Source organism: Schistocerca piceifrons, chromosome 1 (genome assembly GCF_021461385.2).
Source record: "Schistocerca piceifrons isolate TAMUIC-IGC-003096 chromosome 1, iqSchPice1.1, whole genome shotgun sequence".
In the NCBI taxonomy this organism is placed as follows: Eukaryota; Metazoa; Arthropoda; class Insecta; order Orthoptera; family Acrididae; genus Schistocerca; species Schistocerca piceifrons.
This window is the reverse complement of record NC_060138.1, coordinates 1,065,311,914-1,065,328,062: the sequence shown is the minus strand read 5'-3', so window position 1 is coordinate 1,065,328,062 and position 16,149 is coordinate 1,065,311,914. Positions and strand designations below refer to the sequence as shown.

Below are 16,149 nucleotides of genomic sequence, written 5' to 3'. Positions count from 1 at the left end.
TAAATCCGCATGGCATACTAGGAAAAACGTGACCCAGACCTGAACGTTCTAAATGACCGAGTTCTGAAATACTAAGCGAGAATTCTGTTTCACAGGAAACCTATTTGCTAATTACCCGATGACAGGTTAAGGCACATACTACAAGTTGGCTACTGAAAGTGACCGTAATTACGTGTGAATGTTGTAATTGTAACATTCAATTAGATCGGATTTGGCAGTTAATTTGTATCCGAGAAGCGACAATATAAACTAATTTTATTCTACAACTTGCTCTCATTTAATAGCCAGTAAAAACCTGGAGTTCGAAAAGCATTATATGTACCCTGTAGGTATGATTATACAGATAGTTTATGCTATAGCTTCTCTAGCCGAGGAACATCATTCGTTTTCTAACAGCAGAGAAAGATCAACGAAAGGTGAGTGGAATATTTTTCTGTTGGCGAACAAACCGGCAACGCGCCGCCACAAGAAGAATGCCTTAGAAAGAATGAAAAACAAAACTGAACACCTCATTCATCGATACACACAAGTACAACCCTGCAGGGCGTATGCAATTAACGGCGTATGCTGGAGCAAAAGGGATGTTCCAACTCATCCCATAGGGATTTCATCGGGTTCAGGGCGGGACTCTGGTCAAGTCAGGAATGTTATTGCCTACACGCTATTGCTTCATAGATGCTGATTTATTACAAAATAATATGTTCTCAATAGTTTGCTCATTTGCTTACTGCATTCTGTAGGTCGTTCATAACAGCGAAGAGCTTGCAGATCAAGAGCTGTGTTTCACAGTAAAAAAGATGAACAAGTGCTCACAATTCTTGAGGTAAACATTTTAGGGTCCATGTTTACTGCACATTTCTTCTTGTTTTGGTATGTACTTACGTCTCTTAAAATTTGGAATAACTTTTTTAACACCGTGTATATTTTACACATATACTGGTAGGAAACCATTTACAAGCTCTGAACGACATGCTGTGAGTTTTTTCGAAGTTTAGTGACTACGAATCGTCTAGGAACGATTTATTACTGTTCGTGAAGGACGTCTTTTGACGTGTAATGTATATGCCCATGGAAATAATGTAATGACATACCTTTTCATAAAATATTTTGTGTATGGAGCTGGGGCTATACACAGCCAGATATACACTGACGGAAAAAAATTGCAACGCCAAGAAGTTGTGGGATATAAACGAAAGTTGATAGGCGTATTATTATTACATCTGAAAGAGCCACTATGAAGATGCAAATACGGTTTGCTTTAAATATAGGCTGCAACGGTCGTTAGCGTTAGTTACGTTTGAGACTGGACGTGGAGAGTTGATGATGTTAGTCAAGAATGCCTTTAAGGCGACAAAGATGCCTTATCAACACCTCACTGGTGAGGACTACGAGAAGCTGGATGTTCCTTTTGCGATACTGCAGAAAGACTTGGCAGGAATTTAGCCACTGTACCTGACTGCCGGCAGCGGTGATCATGAGAATGTACGGTCGCATGTAGACTGGGCTCCGGAAGGCCACGTTGCACAACCGGGAGGGAAGACCATCGTGTTCGGTGTGTGGCTCTGGCGTATCGTACTGCATCTGCAGCAGCAGTTGGCACCATAGTGACACAATGAACTGTCACAAATCGGTTACTTCAAGGACAGGTCCGAGCCAGACACTCTGCAGTGTGCATTCCACTGACCCCAAAGCACTGATTTTGGTGACTCCGGTGGTGTCAGCCGAGAGCTCGTTGGAAGTCAGGCTGCTGAGTCTGATAAAAGCTTGTTCTGCCGCGTTGCCAGCGATCGCCGTGTGTTGGTTAGTAGTAGGCCACTTGAGAGCATGAAACAATCTGTCTGCGTGCTAGACACACTGGACCAACAACTGGAATTATGGTCTGGAGTGTGATTTCTTATGACAACAGGAGCACTTTCGTGGTTATTCCACACACGCTGACTACAAATTTGTACGACAGTTTGGTGATGGGACCTGTTGTGCTGCCATTCATGAACAGCATTCGAGTGGCTGTTTTCCAATAGTGTAACGCCCGCCTAAATATCACTGTTTTAATCCAACATGCTCCACCAAGTGTCGAAATATTACCTTGGCCTGCTCGATCACCATATGGGCACAGATGGGACATCATCGGACGAAAACTCCAGCATCATCCACACTGTATTGAACGACCAGTGCAACTGGCATGTAACTTCATACCACAAATTGACGTCCGATACCTGTACAACACAACACATGCACGTCTGCATGCTTGCTTTCAACATTCTGGCGGTTATCCGATTATCAGTGTACCAGCATTTCACATTCGTAATGACTTATCTAGCGCTTACATTAACCAGTGATCTCGAAATGTTAATCACTTACATATGCTACCTAGACAAACGTATTCCCGCAATTTCAATACTTTACATTCTTTGCTGTCATAATTTTTTTTCCATCAGTGTATCTTCAACGAGGGGCGTTTGAAAAGTCCGTGCAAAAATAAAAACTACTTACGTGTTTGGGGAAAACCTTTTTTTATTTTTCGACATAGTCTCCTTTTACACTTATATACTTTGTACAACGCTGTTCTAATTTGCTGATCACTTCCGAATAATAGGAATTGTCCAAGTCTGCAAAACAACTATTAGTTGCTGCAATCATCTCCTAGTTTGAATAAAATCTTTGTCCCGCCAGCCATTTCTTCAAATTGGGGAACAAATAGTAGTCCGAGGGAGCCAAGTCTGGAGCACAGGGGGGATGTGAAACGAGTTGGAGTCCTACTTCCATTAGTTTTGCGACCACAACTGCTGAGGTGTGTGCTGGTGCATTGTCGTTATGGAAAAGGACTTTTTTGCGGTCCAATCGCCGGCGTTTTTCTTGCAGCTCAGTTTTCAAACGGTCCAATAACGATGAATAATATACACCTGTAATAGTTTTAGCCTTTTCCAGATAGTCGATGAGGATTAACCCTTGCGAATCCCAAAAGACAGTCGCCATAATCTTTCTGGCCGAAGGAATGGTCTTCGCCTTTTTTGGTGCAGATTCTCCCTTGGTAACCCATTGTTTAGATTGTTGTTTGGTCTCAGGAGTACAGTAATGTATCCATGTTTCATCCACAGTGACGAAACGAAGGTTAAAGTCCTGCGGATTCTTCCTGAACAGCTACTAACCATTCTTGCAACACTTGACACGATTCCGTTTTCGGTCAAGCGGAACCCATCTTACGGTTAGCTTTCTCATGTTCAAATGTTTGTGGAAAAGATTATTACCCGTGCATTCGGGATGCTCACAGCACTAGCACCTCAACTCTTCTGTCATACATCACCATATCATAGATTTTATCAATGATTTCTGGAGCCGTAACCTCCACAGGGCGTCCAGAGCGTTCAGCATCACTTGTGCCCATATGACCACTCCGAAAATTTTGAAACCACTTATAAACTGTTCTAATCGAAGGTGCAGAGCCACTGTAATGTTAATCAAGCTCCTCTTTAGTCTCCTGAGGCGTTTTGCCTTTCATAAAGTAATGTTTAATCACCACACGAAATTCTTTTTCGTCCGTTTTTGACTACCTTGATTCACACGAATGCTAAACACAAAGAAATAGACCAATATGGCTGAAACTTGGTGTGCGTTCTTTCCAAAGATGCTACTAACTAAACATGGCCTCGATACGCGCCGGTGGTGCCATCTCTCGGACTTTGAACGGACCTTTCAAACGCCCCTCGTATATGACGGTAGCCCTATACACAGGCAGATATATGTAATGTGTGACTCCTGGTCACTAAATTTCTGAAGATGTCCCGTGTCTGTCAAGTGAAACGCATCAGTTGCCAGCAGCCATAAAATGCTTAACAACCAATGAAATTCAGTTTAAGAGAAGCCTAAAGGATTTATTGTTGGCCAACTCCTTCTACTCCACTGATGAATTTCTCAGTAGAATCAAGCTATTTTTGTATATATAAAAGTACAATCTAACTTCCGCGCCATTTCAGTGCAGTAATGTGTTCATTGTAAATAAGTATTGCAGTAAATGTTGATGGTGTTGGGACAGCAATAAGCCACAAATTTACTTTCAGTTCCTTTATTCAAAGGGTACCGTTACCGGTTTCGAATCGTTGCGATTCATCTTCAGACGGTTTACACGCTTTCCTTATAACATGTGGTGTGTTTTTTTACAGATTAATTGTCCTAAAATATAACACCATCAACATTTGTCTTCAAATAAGAGCCATGGTCTCCAACTATGTCATCATATGACAAAATTGCAGCAAATATTGTAGTAGTTATATTATATGTTTATTACATTATAAATAAATAAAACATTTTTTTTAATTTTTAAATGCAGTGCATTAATGCGATCTTAGTAAATGAGTGTTCCAAAATGATTCTTTCATACAGTGTTCATTAAAAAAAATGAGGATTATTCCACTTGGAACCTGTGGAAGGTACATTAGCTTATCTGTTTTAGTTGTAAATATTTGCCATTATTATTGCTTTTCTGACACGTTCTACATCCTGGAGGACCTCCTCACTGCGGATCAATTGGAATGAAAGTAAATCTAATCTAATCTAAAGCAAAGAAAATTTGTATGCGAATTGTAATGCTTCAAAATTTTCATTAAAATATTAGTTATGTTTTATACTCAGCATATCAATTCATCCACTATTTAGAATGCTGTGTTGCACAAATTGCTAATTTTTTGTTCTGATGAATGCAGAGAATTTTTTTTGATTGTATTGACATAACTGCAGTGGGGAGAAGTCAGATTATATGGCGTGCGAGTGATTGACCCCACTGAACTCAAAAAGGTATCTTGGGCCTCGAAGCGCCGGTGTCGTCACTGCTTTTTCTTCGACTCAGCGTAGGCTGCACGTGTGGCGCGCGGGCGGCGACACCTGCGGACCACACAGAGGCAGAGGAAGACTGGCGCCAGCGCGCAGACGACGACGAAGGCCGCGACGTCGAGCAGCAGCAGCTGCCACCAGCTGAGGTCGAGCGCCGCGCTGCGCATGTGCGGTGCGCCGCCGTGCCTCAGCACGTACTCCGTCCAGTAGACAGCGCGCTCCAGTGGCGGCTGTGGCTGGTCGCGGAACAACCGTGACAGTTCCGCTGCCCGCTGCCGGTACCTGCAACGTCACGCCAGCCGCACAGCACCACTAGAGACACACTGACTTGGCGCCACAACAGTAACACAAACACACACACACACAAAAAAGAAAAAAAAAGGACGCACCACGAAGGAATTATCTAAATGGGACAGAATTGGTAGGTGTCATTTACAGCTACAGACAAACAAGTGATTACAGTTTCAGAAAAAATCGGATGATTTATTCCAGGGCAGGTGCTTGGGAAAGTGCTTCACAAATTGAGCACGCCGATAACACGTTAGTCCACCTCTGGATAATATGCAAGCAGTTATTCGGCTTGTCATTGATTGACTCAGTTGTTGGATGTCCTTCCAAGGCATATCGTGCCAAATTCTATCTAACTGAGGCGTTGGAACTTCAAACTTTCGAGCTGATTAGGGGGCTCTACCAATAACACTCCAAATGTTCTCATTTGGGGAGAGATCCGATGACCTTGCCGGTCAGAGTAGGGTTTGACACGAACGAAGACAAGCAGCAGAAAGTCGCTGTGTGCGTGCTGGCATTATCCCTTTCAGACGATGTGGTTCCGTTTGAACCTACCTACGACTGTCTTACTTCGTGGCAAATGCCAAATGCACATTAACTACATCTCTAGCTACCTTCCACGCCACCATAGGTGCTGCCCTCTAGAAGCTGCAGCTTGAACTACTTCATATGCTTCAAATCTTAGCAGTTAGACGACCAAACATAGGAGCCATTTTTGACTGCGGTCCACGACTGTCTGTGTTTTCAAATTGTGACTGAATTTGTCTCTATCAGGTATGTTCAATTATACTCTGCGTATTGCGATAGAAATTAAATTTATGTACTTATTTTCACGATTGTAGTAGTGGTTCCTTTTGAAAGCACTGCGACTCTAAGAGCAACATGACTAGCTGTGGCCAGTTGTTGTATTTACTCCCCTCCCCCACACGGATCCTGTATGACCACATTCCGTTCCCGCACCTCCTCCTTTTCCTCGAACGGATACAGATCCTCTACACCTCCCACAAACTTGATCCCCCTCACCCGCTTATATCTCCCATCCTCTCCCACCCCCGTCCGCTGCCGCACCTGTATTCCCACATCCCACCTGCTCTCCATCTCTCCACTCTCCATACCCTCGCATAAGGTGCCTTCCGCCAACTCCGCCTCCCTGATGATGCCCGCATCTCCTCCATCTATCCCTCCTACCAATTTTGATCCTCCTTTTCCACCCCGTGTTTTTTCCCAAGGGCACACTCTCTTCCTTCTCTCGCTCCTCCCTACCCCCCTCCCTCCTCTCCCCCAGGCATCCCCTACCCCCCTGACCTTCTTTCCTCCCCCTCCCCTCTCGTCTGTCACTGGCATCTACACCCGCCCTTCTCCCTCCTCCCCCACCTTTTCCACCAGGGTAGGTCCCTGGACTTGTACATGACCAGTGAACATTCACGTGCCAGAGATCATTGCCATTGGTTTTTTGTGTGCCATCGTGTTAGTGCCTTAGTCTTTCACCGTCCGTGCTCCTCGTTCACGTGTGTCATTTCTGTCATCTATGTTTGTGTATCAGTGCTGAACGTTTTTTTATTTCGCTACGCCTGTGAAGGGCTCCATGTGTTTTACTTTGTGTGTCTACTATTTGCTATCCACCAATTTGTTTTTGCTTTTCTATCTCTTCATCTGTACTACTTGTAATGTCTGTGGCCGAAGAGTGGCGTAGTTTTGCCGCTGCCGGCCTACCTTGTATAAGGTATAAAATGACAATAAAGGAAAAAAAAGTTATTGTATTTCCAGTTTCACACGTTGTACTCTCGCGGAATAAATGAAGCCGAAATTCTGGCGTGCCTTTTGAAAGGGTTTACTTTTGATGCCGACTCAGAGATTGAAAACAGCAGTGAAAGTGGAGATGATTAACACAAAATGAACAGTTGCTCAATGACCAAATAAATATTGGAAACCAGACTCTAATAAAATAATTTATGAAATTACATGAAATAGAAAAGAGCCCTTTCCATCCTTCACCCTCTCCCACTCTCCCACCCAATCCCCCTCCCTTCCAGTTTCATTTCATTTCTTGCTCCTCACCTTCTCCTCCAACTCACACTTCATCACACTACTAAACACTTATGTCCACTCATCATGGCTTCTCCCTCACCCACCGAAAAGAAATCACCGCTAAACTTCACCACTCTTACACAGTACATAAATACACAGCAACATAATTAAACAGAATTACACTCATACAATAAACTAAAAAAAATGAGTAAAGGTCAAAGACAAACTAATAGCAATGTTATGTTGGCAACACTACAAAACGCAAACCACAATACATACTTAGAAGAATAAAAACAAGCAGAAAACAGTCGTGTGCGGAAAAGTGTGCTGTGTAAAACATAAAAAATGCTTAATTCTACAGAGCATCTAAAAATTAGACTACAACTATCACTGTATAAGGAGGAAAAGCATCAATGATGTGCTAGCAGACGGCATTTCACGACGTCGGCGAGAAATCAAGCGGAAATCACCTTAAGTAAAAATCAACATATAGCTAAATAACTGTTTTTCAATCTTAAGGCAAATCAAAATGTAAATAACTCAATTACAGATCACTGGTGATGCTTTACCTCAAGCAAGCGAGACGCGTCTCGTGGAAACAAAAAACATGCACTTCTTTGTGGCTGCAACGACAGAACGAAAATACCCTCAACAATTGTAAAGCAACTACGGACAACATGGCCACATAAACGAAGAATTGGAGATGATGTGTTAGCTAAAGACAGTGATCTCGATTTGGCGATAGTACGCAGTAACAAATAGTTTTCCAAGCTAATCAGAAATTCCTGGACGTCAAAGCGTATCATGAGCAAAAAAAAAAAAAAATTTAATTAATTAATTAAAAAAATGTAAAACTGGTGTACCATATAAAAAATATACAACAGAAGCAAAGCATCTACCAATAGATAGCACCTCAAGGAACTGTGTATCCTGAAGCACAAAGAAAGAACGTCACAGAATCAGAGGGATGTGTGTTCTCTGTCAAGTAGCCCTACGCCTACCCGAAGAAAGAAACTGCATTTTATTTTACCACCAAAAAGTTACGGTATTTCATACACAGCGGCTGCATTTGAAACCTCCCCATATGTGTTCAGTTAATGTATGTGACACGTGTTTTTCACATTGTTCTGTCTCGACGTACGTCTAATAATCTAATTAAAAAAGAAAATTCAAAAAATCTAATATTTAGTATTTCTGGTCTGAAAGGGTTGTCTTGGTGAAATGTAAGCCGAGGAGGGTTGCCATGAAGGCCAACAAAACGGAGTGTAGAATATCGTCGACGTACTGCTGTGCTGTAAGGACACCAAGAAAATGGAGAGAGATTGTCTTGGACATGATACAGGATTTGTGGTGGACATGATGAAAATAAAGGCGTTTCTCGTTGCGGCGGGATCTTCTCGCGAAATTTCAGGCACCAACTTTCTCCTCTGAATCCGAAAATATTTTATTGTTGCCGACCTACATAGAGAGAAACGATCATCATAATAAAATAAAGGAAATCAGAGCTCGCACGGAAAGATATAGGTCTTCGTTTTTCCCGTGAACTGTTCGTGAGTAGAATAATCGAGAATTATTCTGAAGCTGTTTCGAGGAAGCTTCTGCCAGGCATTTAAGTGTGATTTGCAGAGTATCCATGAAGACGTAGATGTATGCTGACATTGCCACAAGTATAATGTGATTCGTCATTCCAAATCATTCGTTTTCAGTCATCCATTGTCCATGGGAACAGTAGCATGTTGGTACAGAATACCCACAATGCACAGCGACATGCGCAGTGAACAAAGAGTTGTAAGCTGGCTGCGGTGGGAGTAAGAGCGGTTGTAAGATCGTTGTGACGTAGCAAGGCGGTCCTCGCCTAGTATTACGAAACAAATTGTAATGTTAAGTCGATTTCAAGTGAATTTGTATAAATAAATCGTGTTTAATCTTTGTGGTGTTACTGATTTGGGCAGACAGAGATCCTGAGTCACCATAATTAAGATTATTGCTCAACAAAGCTAAGCATTACGGTTGGCTGAAATAGTATCAAATTATCCTAGATATAACACTGTTCATATTGTACATGAAGAATTATCAATGCAGTTGGGCATTAGAAAGTGTGGCGACGCATGTTTCGCACTACGATTTCATCACTGTCTTCGGCTACATCGGAGAAGACAGCATAGCAACATTGTGTGTGCATCAGTTATTTGCGACAGTAGTAGTTCGTATCGAACTGGATTCAACATTGTTTAGGACTGATTAGGAAAGAAACTGTGAACATTATTAACGAATTTAAATTATGCATAGGCATCAATTACAATGAACAGTGATTACTGTGAAGATTATTACAATGGCTGACACAGAACAAAACGATGGTGACATTATTAATGAGGAAGGACAATTCGACGATTCAGTTAATGTAGAAAAGAGTTGTGAACTCGATCATTCCGCGAGCTGTGTAAGAGAAGATTTGTGATTCAAACACAAAAACGCATAGTTCAGCACCAGCAGAGTTACAAAATGAGAATTAGTTTTCGTTTACTGTTGCAGATATTGCAAAAGAGTGAAAAACTCGACCAGCAAATGGAAAAACTTAATCGGGAAACTGAAAAAACTAATAAATAAATCGAATAAATGACTCAAGAGATGAGGGACAATTGTGTGATGAAACTGATAATGTGTGAGTAGAGCTTACTAATACACCTAGTCAGAAAAAAAGATGAATTCCGAAGACAAGGTAACAAGAAGCGTAATGGACTCAAAACTGAAATTCAAGACACGTAAATGCAGATTTACTAACGATACAAACGAAGTACCGAGACAAATGCAGAAAATGTTAAGACACCGGGCGTTATTAGTGGCAATGTATTTATCTCATGCAGTGATTGTGCTGAAATGGAAATATTGCATGAGGCAGGTGGTGTTAAAGTGATTTCCGAGTCGTCAAAAGTGGACAAACTTCCAAAGGAATACACTGAAAATTCGTGAAAACTGTGATGTTTGGCATATTGTGTGTGAGTTGTGTAAAGATACGGTAGTGTGGGACAGACTGTCAGTATTTTGTTATCAATTGCGACTGAGCTGGTGGAAGAGGTTCGTGTACGAATAATGCAAAAAGTTTAAACACATACTACATACGTTTGATGTCTGTCCTGTCGAACACGTCCGCAACTGGGCATTGAAACAATTCAATAGCGAAAGTTGAAAAATTGTGCCAGGCCGAGATTCGAACCCAGATTTCCACTTTATGCGAATGCTCACCTTAACTGCTTCAGCTACCTAAGCATGCTTTTCATCCGACACGAATTCTCACCATACAGAACACCTATTGTCTCGCAGCATTTTCTGTATACTTTATACGTTCCGTCAAACACCACTGTTTTTTGATACAGCAGCTGTAAATATCACTATCTTGAGGAAGGTATCAACTTCAGATGCAAATAGGCATCGAAATATTTCAATGGCGGAAGTTGAAAATTTGTGCCGGACTGGGACTCGAATCCAGATTTTCCTCTTTACGCGAAAGGTTGTCTCAACTGCTCTGGCAGTCCGAAAACTCTTTCCCTGCGACCCAAATTCTCAACTCATCACACATTTGAAAGTACCATCCTTGTCTATTTACCTCATTTGCTCGCAGGAATCCTTGTACTACGTTACGACCCCATTGTGTATCCGCACTGAGGATATCATAGTATTCAAGTTTACAGATGAATCATATATGTGTGGCGCCTGTTCTGTCTGCGATGTATTTTCTTACCGGTTCGAATACAACACATTGACAATCTAGCCGTTGTGCAATTGTTGTGAACTGCACTTTGCAAGACAATACAATGACAATACAATCGACTCTTCAGCAACCCACATTCATCAAACATCAAAGTGACACTTTCAGTGCAGTGCTTCAACAGCAGACAATATTGTCAAACAATGCGGTACTACAAACGATTTATTTTGTGACTTCCTTGCCACTTCCGCTTCGCACGAAAATCTGGCACATACTGAGCCACAACTGTCCGACTGGTCCGATTTGAAATTGTTCTTTCAGACTGACGTTTCTTCCGTGCCGCGTGCAAAATTGTTCGATCCAGTGCTAGTGCGGCCGGATGAACAGTCTTCAGAAAGTCGTATCGGGCTCCCAACTGTGCTTCGAACAGATATGGAACATTCGTCTGTCGTACCCCTAAGGATGTCGTGCTGGTAGCTGCCACGACTGCCCATTGATGTCGCCTGCACAAGCTTTAGCACACATCCTAGACAGCCACTTTTTGGCCTGGACCAACCCACTGTCTGGTTCACTATAGTCAAAAGCATCCTCACCACATATGACGTCACTAGTGACGATGCTAAACTTGTTACGCTGTTCAATCTCCCAGGAGAGCACGCTTTGTGGTAAGTGACATTATCCTTGCACGTCTTGCAGATAACAAGTACACTACAGCAAAATCGTCTCTTCTGCAATCCCTCTCACGGATGCCGGTAGAACAACTATAGCAAGTGATTTATAACGAACATCTGGGAAACGGGCACCCTTGCAGACAGAACTCAATACGTTCCTCTTAAAGGAAATCGACAGATGTAAAAGTAACTTCCGGAATACCCCAAGGAGTGTGATAAAAACTGTTACTGTTTACAATGTACATAAATGATTGGTAGGAGGGATAAGCAGTTCTTGAAGAATGTTTGCAGATAATGTGATTCTCTATAAGAAAGTAGGAATGCAACGATACAGATTTGCAGAATCACCAGCGGAGGATTGATGAATGGTGCAAGCTTTGGCAATTGACCCGCAATGTAAATAAATGTAATATATTCCGCGTGCATAGGAAACGAAATCCATTACTGCACAGTTACACTGTTGATGGCAAATTTCTGGAAACAGCATTTACCGTAAATATATATATATATATATATATATATATATATATATATATATATATATATATATATATATAACAGTAATTGTCCAAGGCAACCTTAAGTGGAATGTCCACGTAAAACAAATGGTAGGAAAACCAGTTGCCAGATTGAGATTCACAGGAAGAATCGTAAGGAACTTCTGGCAGGTTAAAACTGTGTGCCGGACCGAGACAACTCGGGACCTTTGCCTTTCGCGGGCAAGTGCTCTACCAACTGAGCTACCCAAGCACGACTCACGCCCCGTCCCCACAGTTTTAATTCCGCCAGTACCTCGTCTCCTACCTTCCAAACTTCACAGAAGCTCTCCTGCGAACCTTCCAGGAGTGCTAGTTCTGCAAGGTTCGCAGGAGAGCTTCTGTGAAGTTTGGAAGGTAGGAGACGAGGTACTGACGGAATTAAAGCTGTGGGGGCGGGGCCTGAATCGTGCCTGGGTAGCTCAGTGGGTAGAGCTCTTGCCCGCGAAAGGCAAAGGTCCCGAGTTCGAGTCTCGGTCCGGCACACAGTTTTAATCTGCCAGGAAGTTCCATATCAGCGCATACTCCGCTGTACAGTGATAATTTCATTCTATAATCGTAAGGAAGTGTAACGCTCCATGAATGAAGTGGCTTACAAGGAGCTTGTTCTCCGATTCTTGACTATTGTCCGTCAATCTGGTTCAAATGGTTCAAATGGCTCTGAGCACTATGGGACTCAACATCTTAGGTCATAAGTCCCCTAGAACTTAGAACTACTCAAACCCAACTAACCTAAGGACATCACACACACCCATGCCCGAGGCAGGATTCGAACCTGCGACCGTAGCAGCCCCGCGGTTCCGGACTGCAGCGCCAGAACCGCACGGCCACCGCGGCCGGCCGTCAATCTGGGATCCAATGAAGAGCGGTGTGTTTCATATGCTCAACGAACTCCCGTGCTAGACATTACAAGAGAGGCACTGTGCATCACAGAGAGGCTTACTATCAAAATTTCGAGAGAGCACTTTCCGTGAAGAGTTGGACAACATATTACTTCCTCCCACATACATTTCGCGAAATTATCTCGACGAACAAATTCGAGAAATTAAAGATAATACAGAGGCCTACCATCAATCATTCTTCCCACAAACCATTCACGAGCGGAACAGGGAACGAGGGATCAGTTACGTGCCGTTAGCTGGCATGCGAAGTATGATGTAGATGTACACTCTTTGACATAAAACTCGACCGGCGGCCGCCGCTTCAGAGGCTAAGTCCGCGCCGATCGCGACATGGGACAAAAAAACTGGCCAACTCGCTAATTCTCTAAGTCCGGTTATCTGCACAATCTGGCAACACTAGACTGCGGCACTTCCTGGAGGAAAACTTGTCCCATGATAGAGAAACGCTAGCGTGATTACGCCTGTGGTCTAGCGGTAGCGTGCGTTCTTTCTGTTCATAATGTCAGTGGATCGAGAGCAGCTGGCATAAAATATTTTTATAGCCTCTTCTGTCTGAATGCTTTAGACGTGAATGCAATGGTAGCGCAGATTCAATCTATTTCGCTTTGTCACACACTGATATCAAAATTTTATCCAGTAACGATTTTGCGGCAGATTTCCTGCAGACTGTCCTCCTCTGGACGCCGTATGCGGCAAAGCTCCGGGATCCATTTGCTGGCTACTGGCAGCGGCCGTGGCGACAGCAGCGGCGCTGCACTCCCCCGTTCTTTATCGAAAGCGCCTGCTACCGCTCATCGCTTTTGATGATTTAAAACGCTTTTTTATTAAATGTTGCTCCACAGAAAATTTCTACAATTTCCATTCACGCTCAAAAGCAACGGAGACAGACGCCCTGATTAGTAGGCAGGTATTATATTACATTAATCGGCAAGAGTTGAGTATGGCCCGAAATTAATTCTATAGACTGGGACGAAATTAAACCACCTCACTACATTCGATGAATTTATAAATGCTTCATACCTCGTTTCTTTTCCTTTCAAACTCAATTATTTGTGCAACTTTTGGTCAATGTTTGGATGTTTTCGTCAAGCCAGAGTGAGCGTCTGTGGTGTAAAGTGTATTACAGTTCTTGTTTCATTCCTTATGGTAAGTCTATGCGATAAACTGTGTGAATACCTTGCAATGCATGCTCTGTAGCAGTGCAGGAACACTGCACATTTGGAGTTCCATGTATGGGTTCATGAAGTATTTATTGTTGATCGTAAGTGATAGTTAAGGTCATCAGATTTAAACCAGAAAAATTTGTCGTTTTGAAGGTTTCAGAGAACGGAAAGGAATTGCTAACGCCGGTGTTAGAAAACGTCTACAGTTAAATGCTATTGCAAAAATTTAGAAGAAGGGAACTATGTTAATGAACATGTGCACTTCAGAAACAACCTTCTGACATGTTAGACCTATATGACGAACAAAGCTCAAATTTATATCGTTGACAGTCGGTTTGAATCTTTTCAGGACCTATTTTACAGTGAAGCACCTTGGAATTTGCAAAGCAGAAATCCATGATATTCAGATCTCGCATAAGAAATTTTTACTAGCAGTTTGCAACTCCATTAATTAAAATGGAAAATAAAAGGTTGTAGTCAGCGGCTTCTACCGTGATTCGAACTGCTATGTTTTATAGTACAAGCACTGCAACGCACAAGGGAACCTCTGAGCTAACGACACACTGGCGGCCAGAGGCGGACTATAGTCACTGCGATGTTGCCTGAGCCTCAAAACGCAACCTTAAACACACAAACAGAGGAGGTGGAGATTACTTTTTTAACGTCCCGTCGACAACGATGTCATTAGAGACGGAGCACAAGCTCGGATTAGGGAAGGATGGGGAAGGAAATCGGCCGTGCCCTTCCTAAGGAACCATCCCGGCATTTGCCTGAAGCGATTTAGGGAAATCATTGAAGACCTAAATCAGGATGGCCGGGCGCGGGATTGCACCGTCGTCCTCCCGAATGCACACACAAACAGGTGTTACTTATGTGAAGAACGCCGTTCTTGGAGTCCAGAAATTAAATATACTTTCTAATTGTGTCATCTTGCAGTGGATTATATCGTACGAGTCTTCGATGTGGAAAACGAATGTCAAGTGAATTTAGCGAGGTAACGCCGACCTACACCCGGAAGTAAATGCACTATCAGAGTGTTGACAAATACTTGCTACGACGCTGCCATTTCTCGGCTCTCTGACGAGGCAGCTCTTCAGCAAAATGCTTGCCGTGATTCTCCGATACGGTTCTTCAGAGTGGAGACGCGCGCGCACGTTTGGTTTTTATGCGGCGTTCTCCCCTGATGGTTTCTGACGTCGCCTTGTGGGCTATGTATACATATGAGACATTCAATTATCATTAAGCCAGAATGATACAAGTTTCAGCTTCCGGCGTGGAAGATGGTTGTTGACGCCGACATTATATCATTTCAACGTAGGGAAAGCAAAACGGATCATTCAATGTTTCTCATTCAACATAAAGCATGTGAGATAAATTTCCGTAACGTTCATAATCATCTAAAAATACAAACGAAGTAAAAATACACCGGAAGCTTATTCGAATTGAATATAATGTAAGATACCAAACGCTTTGCACCTCGATGTCGAATTTGTCCACTTGCAATCTTTTGCAGCATACACATAGAATGTCATGATTACCACGAGAATGAAGAAATATGTTGGTAAGGATGGAAGCAAGAAGAGACGCAGTCAACAAATATTCTATTCCTCATGGCATTCATTTCATTTGACACGTAAGAAGAGGTAAAGCGGGAATTTACTTTCGTTAACACGAAAGATATGCCGCACATATTGATAACGAGGAAGTCTGCGTCTTCATACGTTTCCTCCTTGAAATCTGTATGCTCTATTATATACTAAGTAGCCCGATCATTGTTTCAGTAATGTTACCCTCTTGTTTGACCCCGTAACGATGAACAGATTCCAAATGCATGTCTCTGCGTGAAAGTAGCTGTTCGAACCCTTCCTGGGTTGTTTTTTGTGTTTTATTGCTTGGAATTCCTGAAGCAGACCACTGTGCCTTCCCCCCTCGTGGGTTAGGTCTCAAAACTAAACCTCTTTGTATCCAATGGCATAATTTATTCATACAGCATCAGCATAAGACTCTTGCGAGTGAGAGAATGACAAT

At 42.6% G+C, this 16,149-nt stretch overlaps 1 protein-coding gene across 1 annotated transcript in view; it reads right to left on the bottom strand.

Moving 5' to 3' along the window:
* Positions 1-4,434: 4,434 nt before the first annotated feature.
* Positions 4,435-16,149, bottom strand: part of LOC124797911 (UDP-glucosyltransferase 2-like) — a 133,515-nt gene continuing 121,800 nt past the window's right edge. Inside the window, exon 6 of the mRNA XM_047261040.1 lies at positions 4,435-5,109. Coding sequence (XP_047116996.1) covers positions 4,821-5,109 — 289 coding nt within the window. The 3' untranslated portion in view covers positions 4,435-4,820. The remainder of the gene's footprint in view (positions 5,110-16,149) is intronic.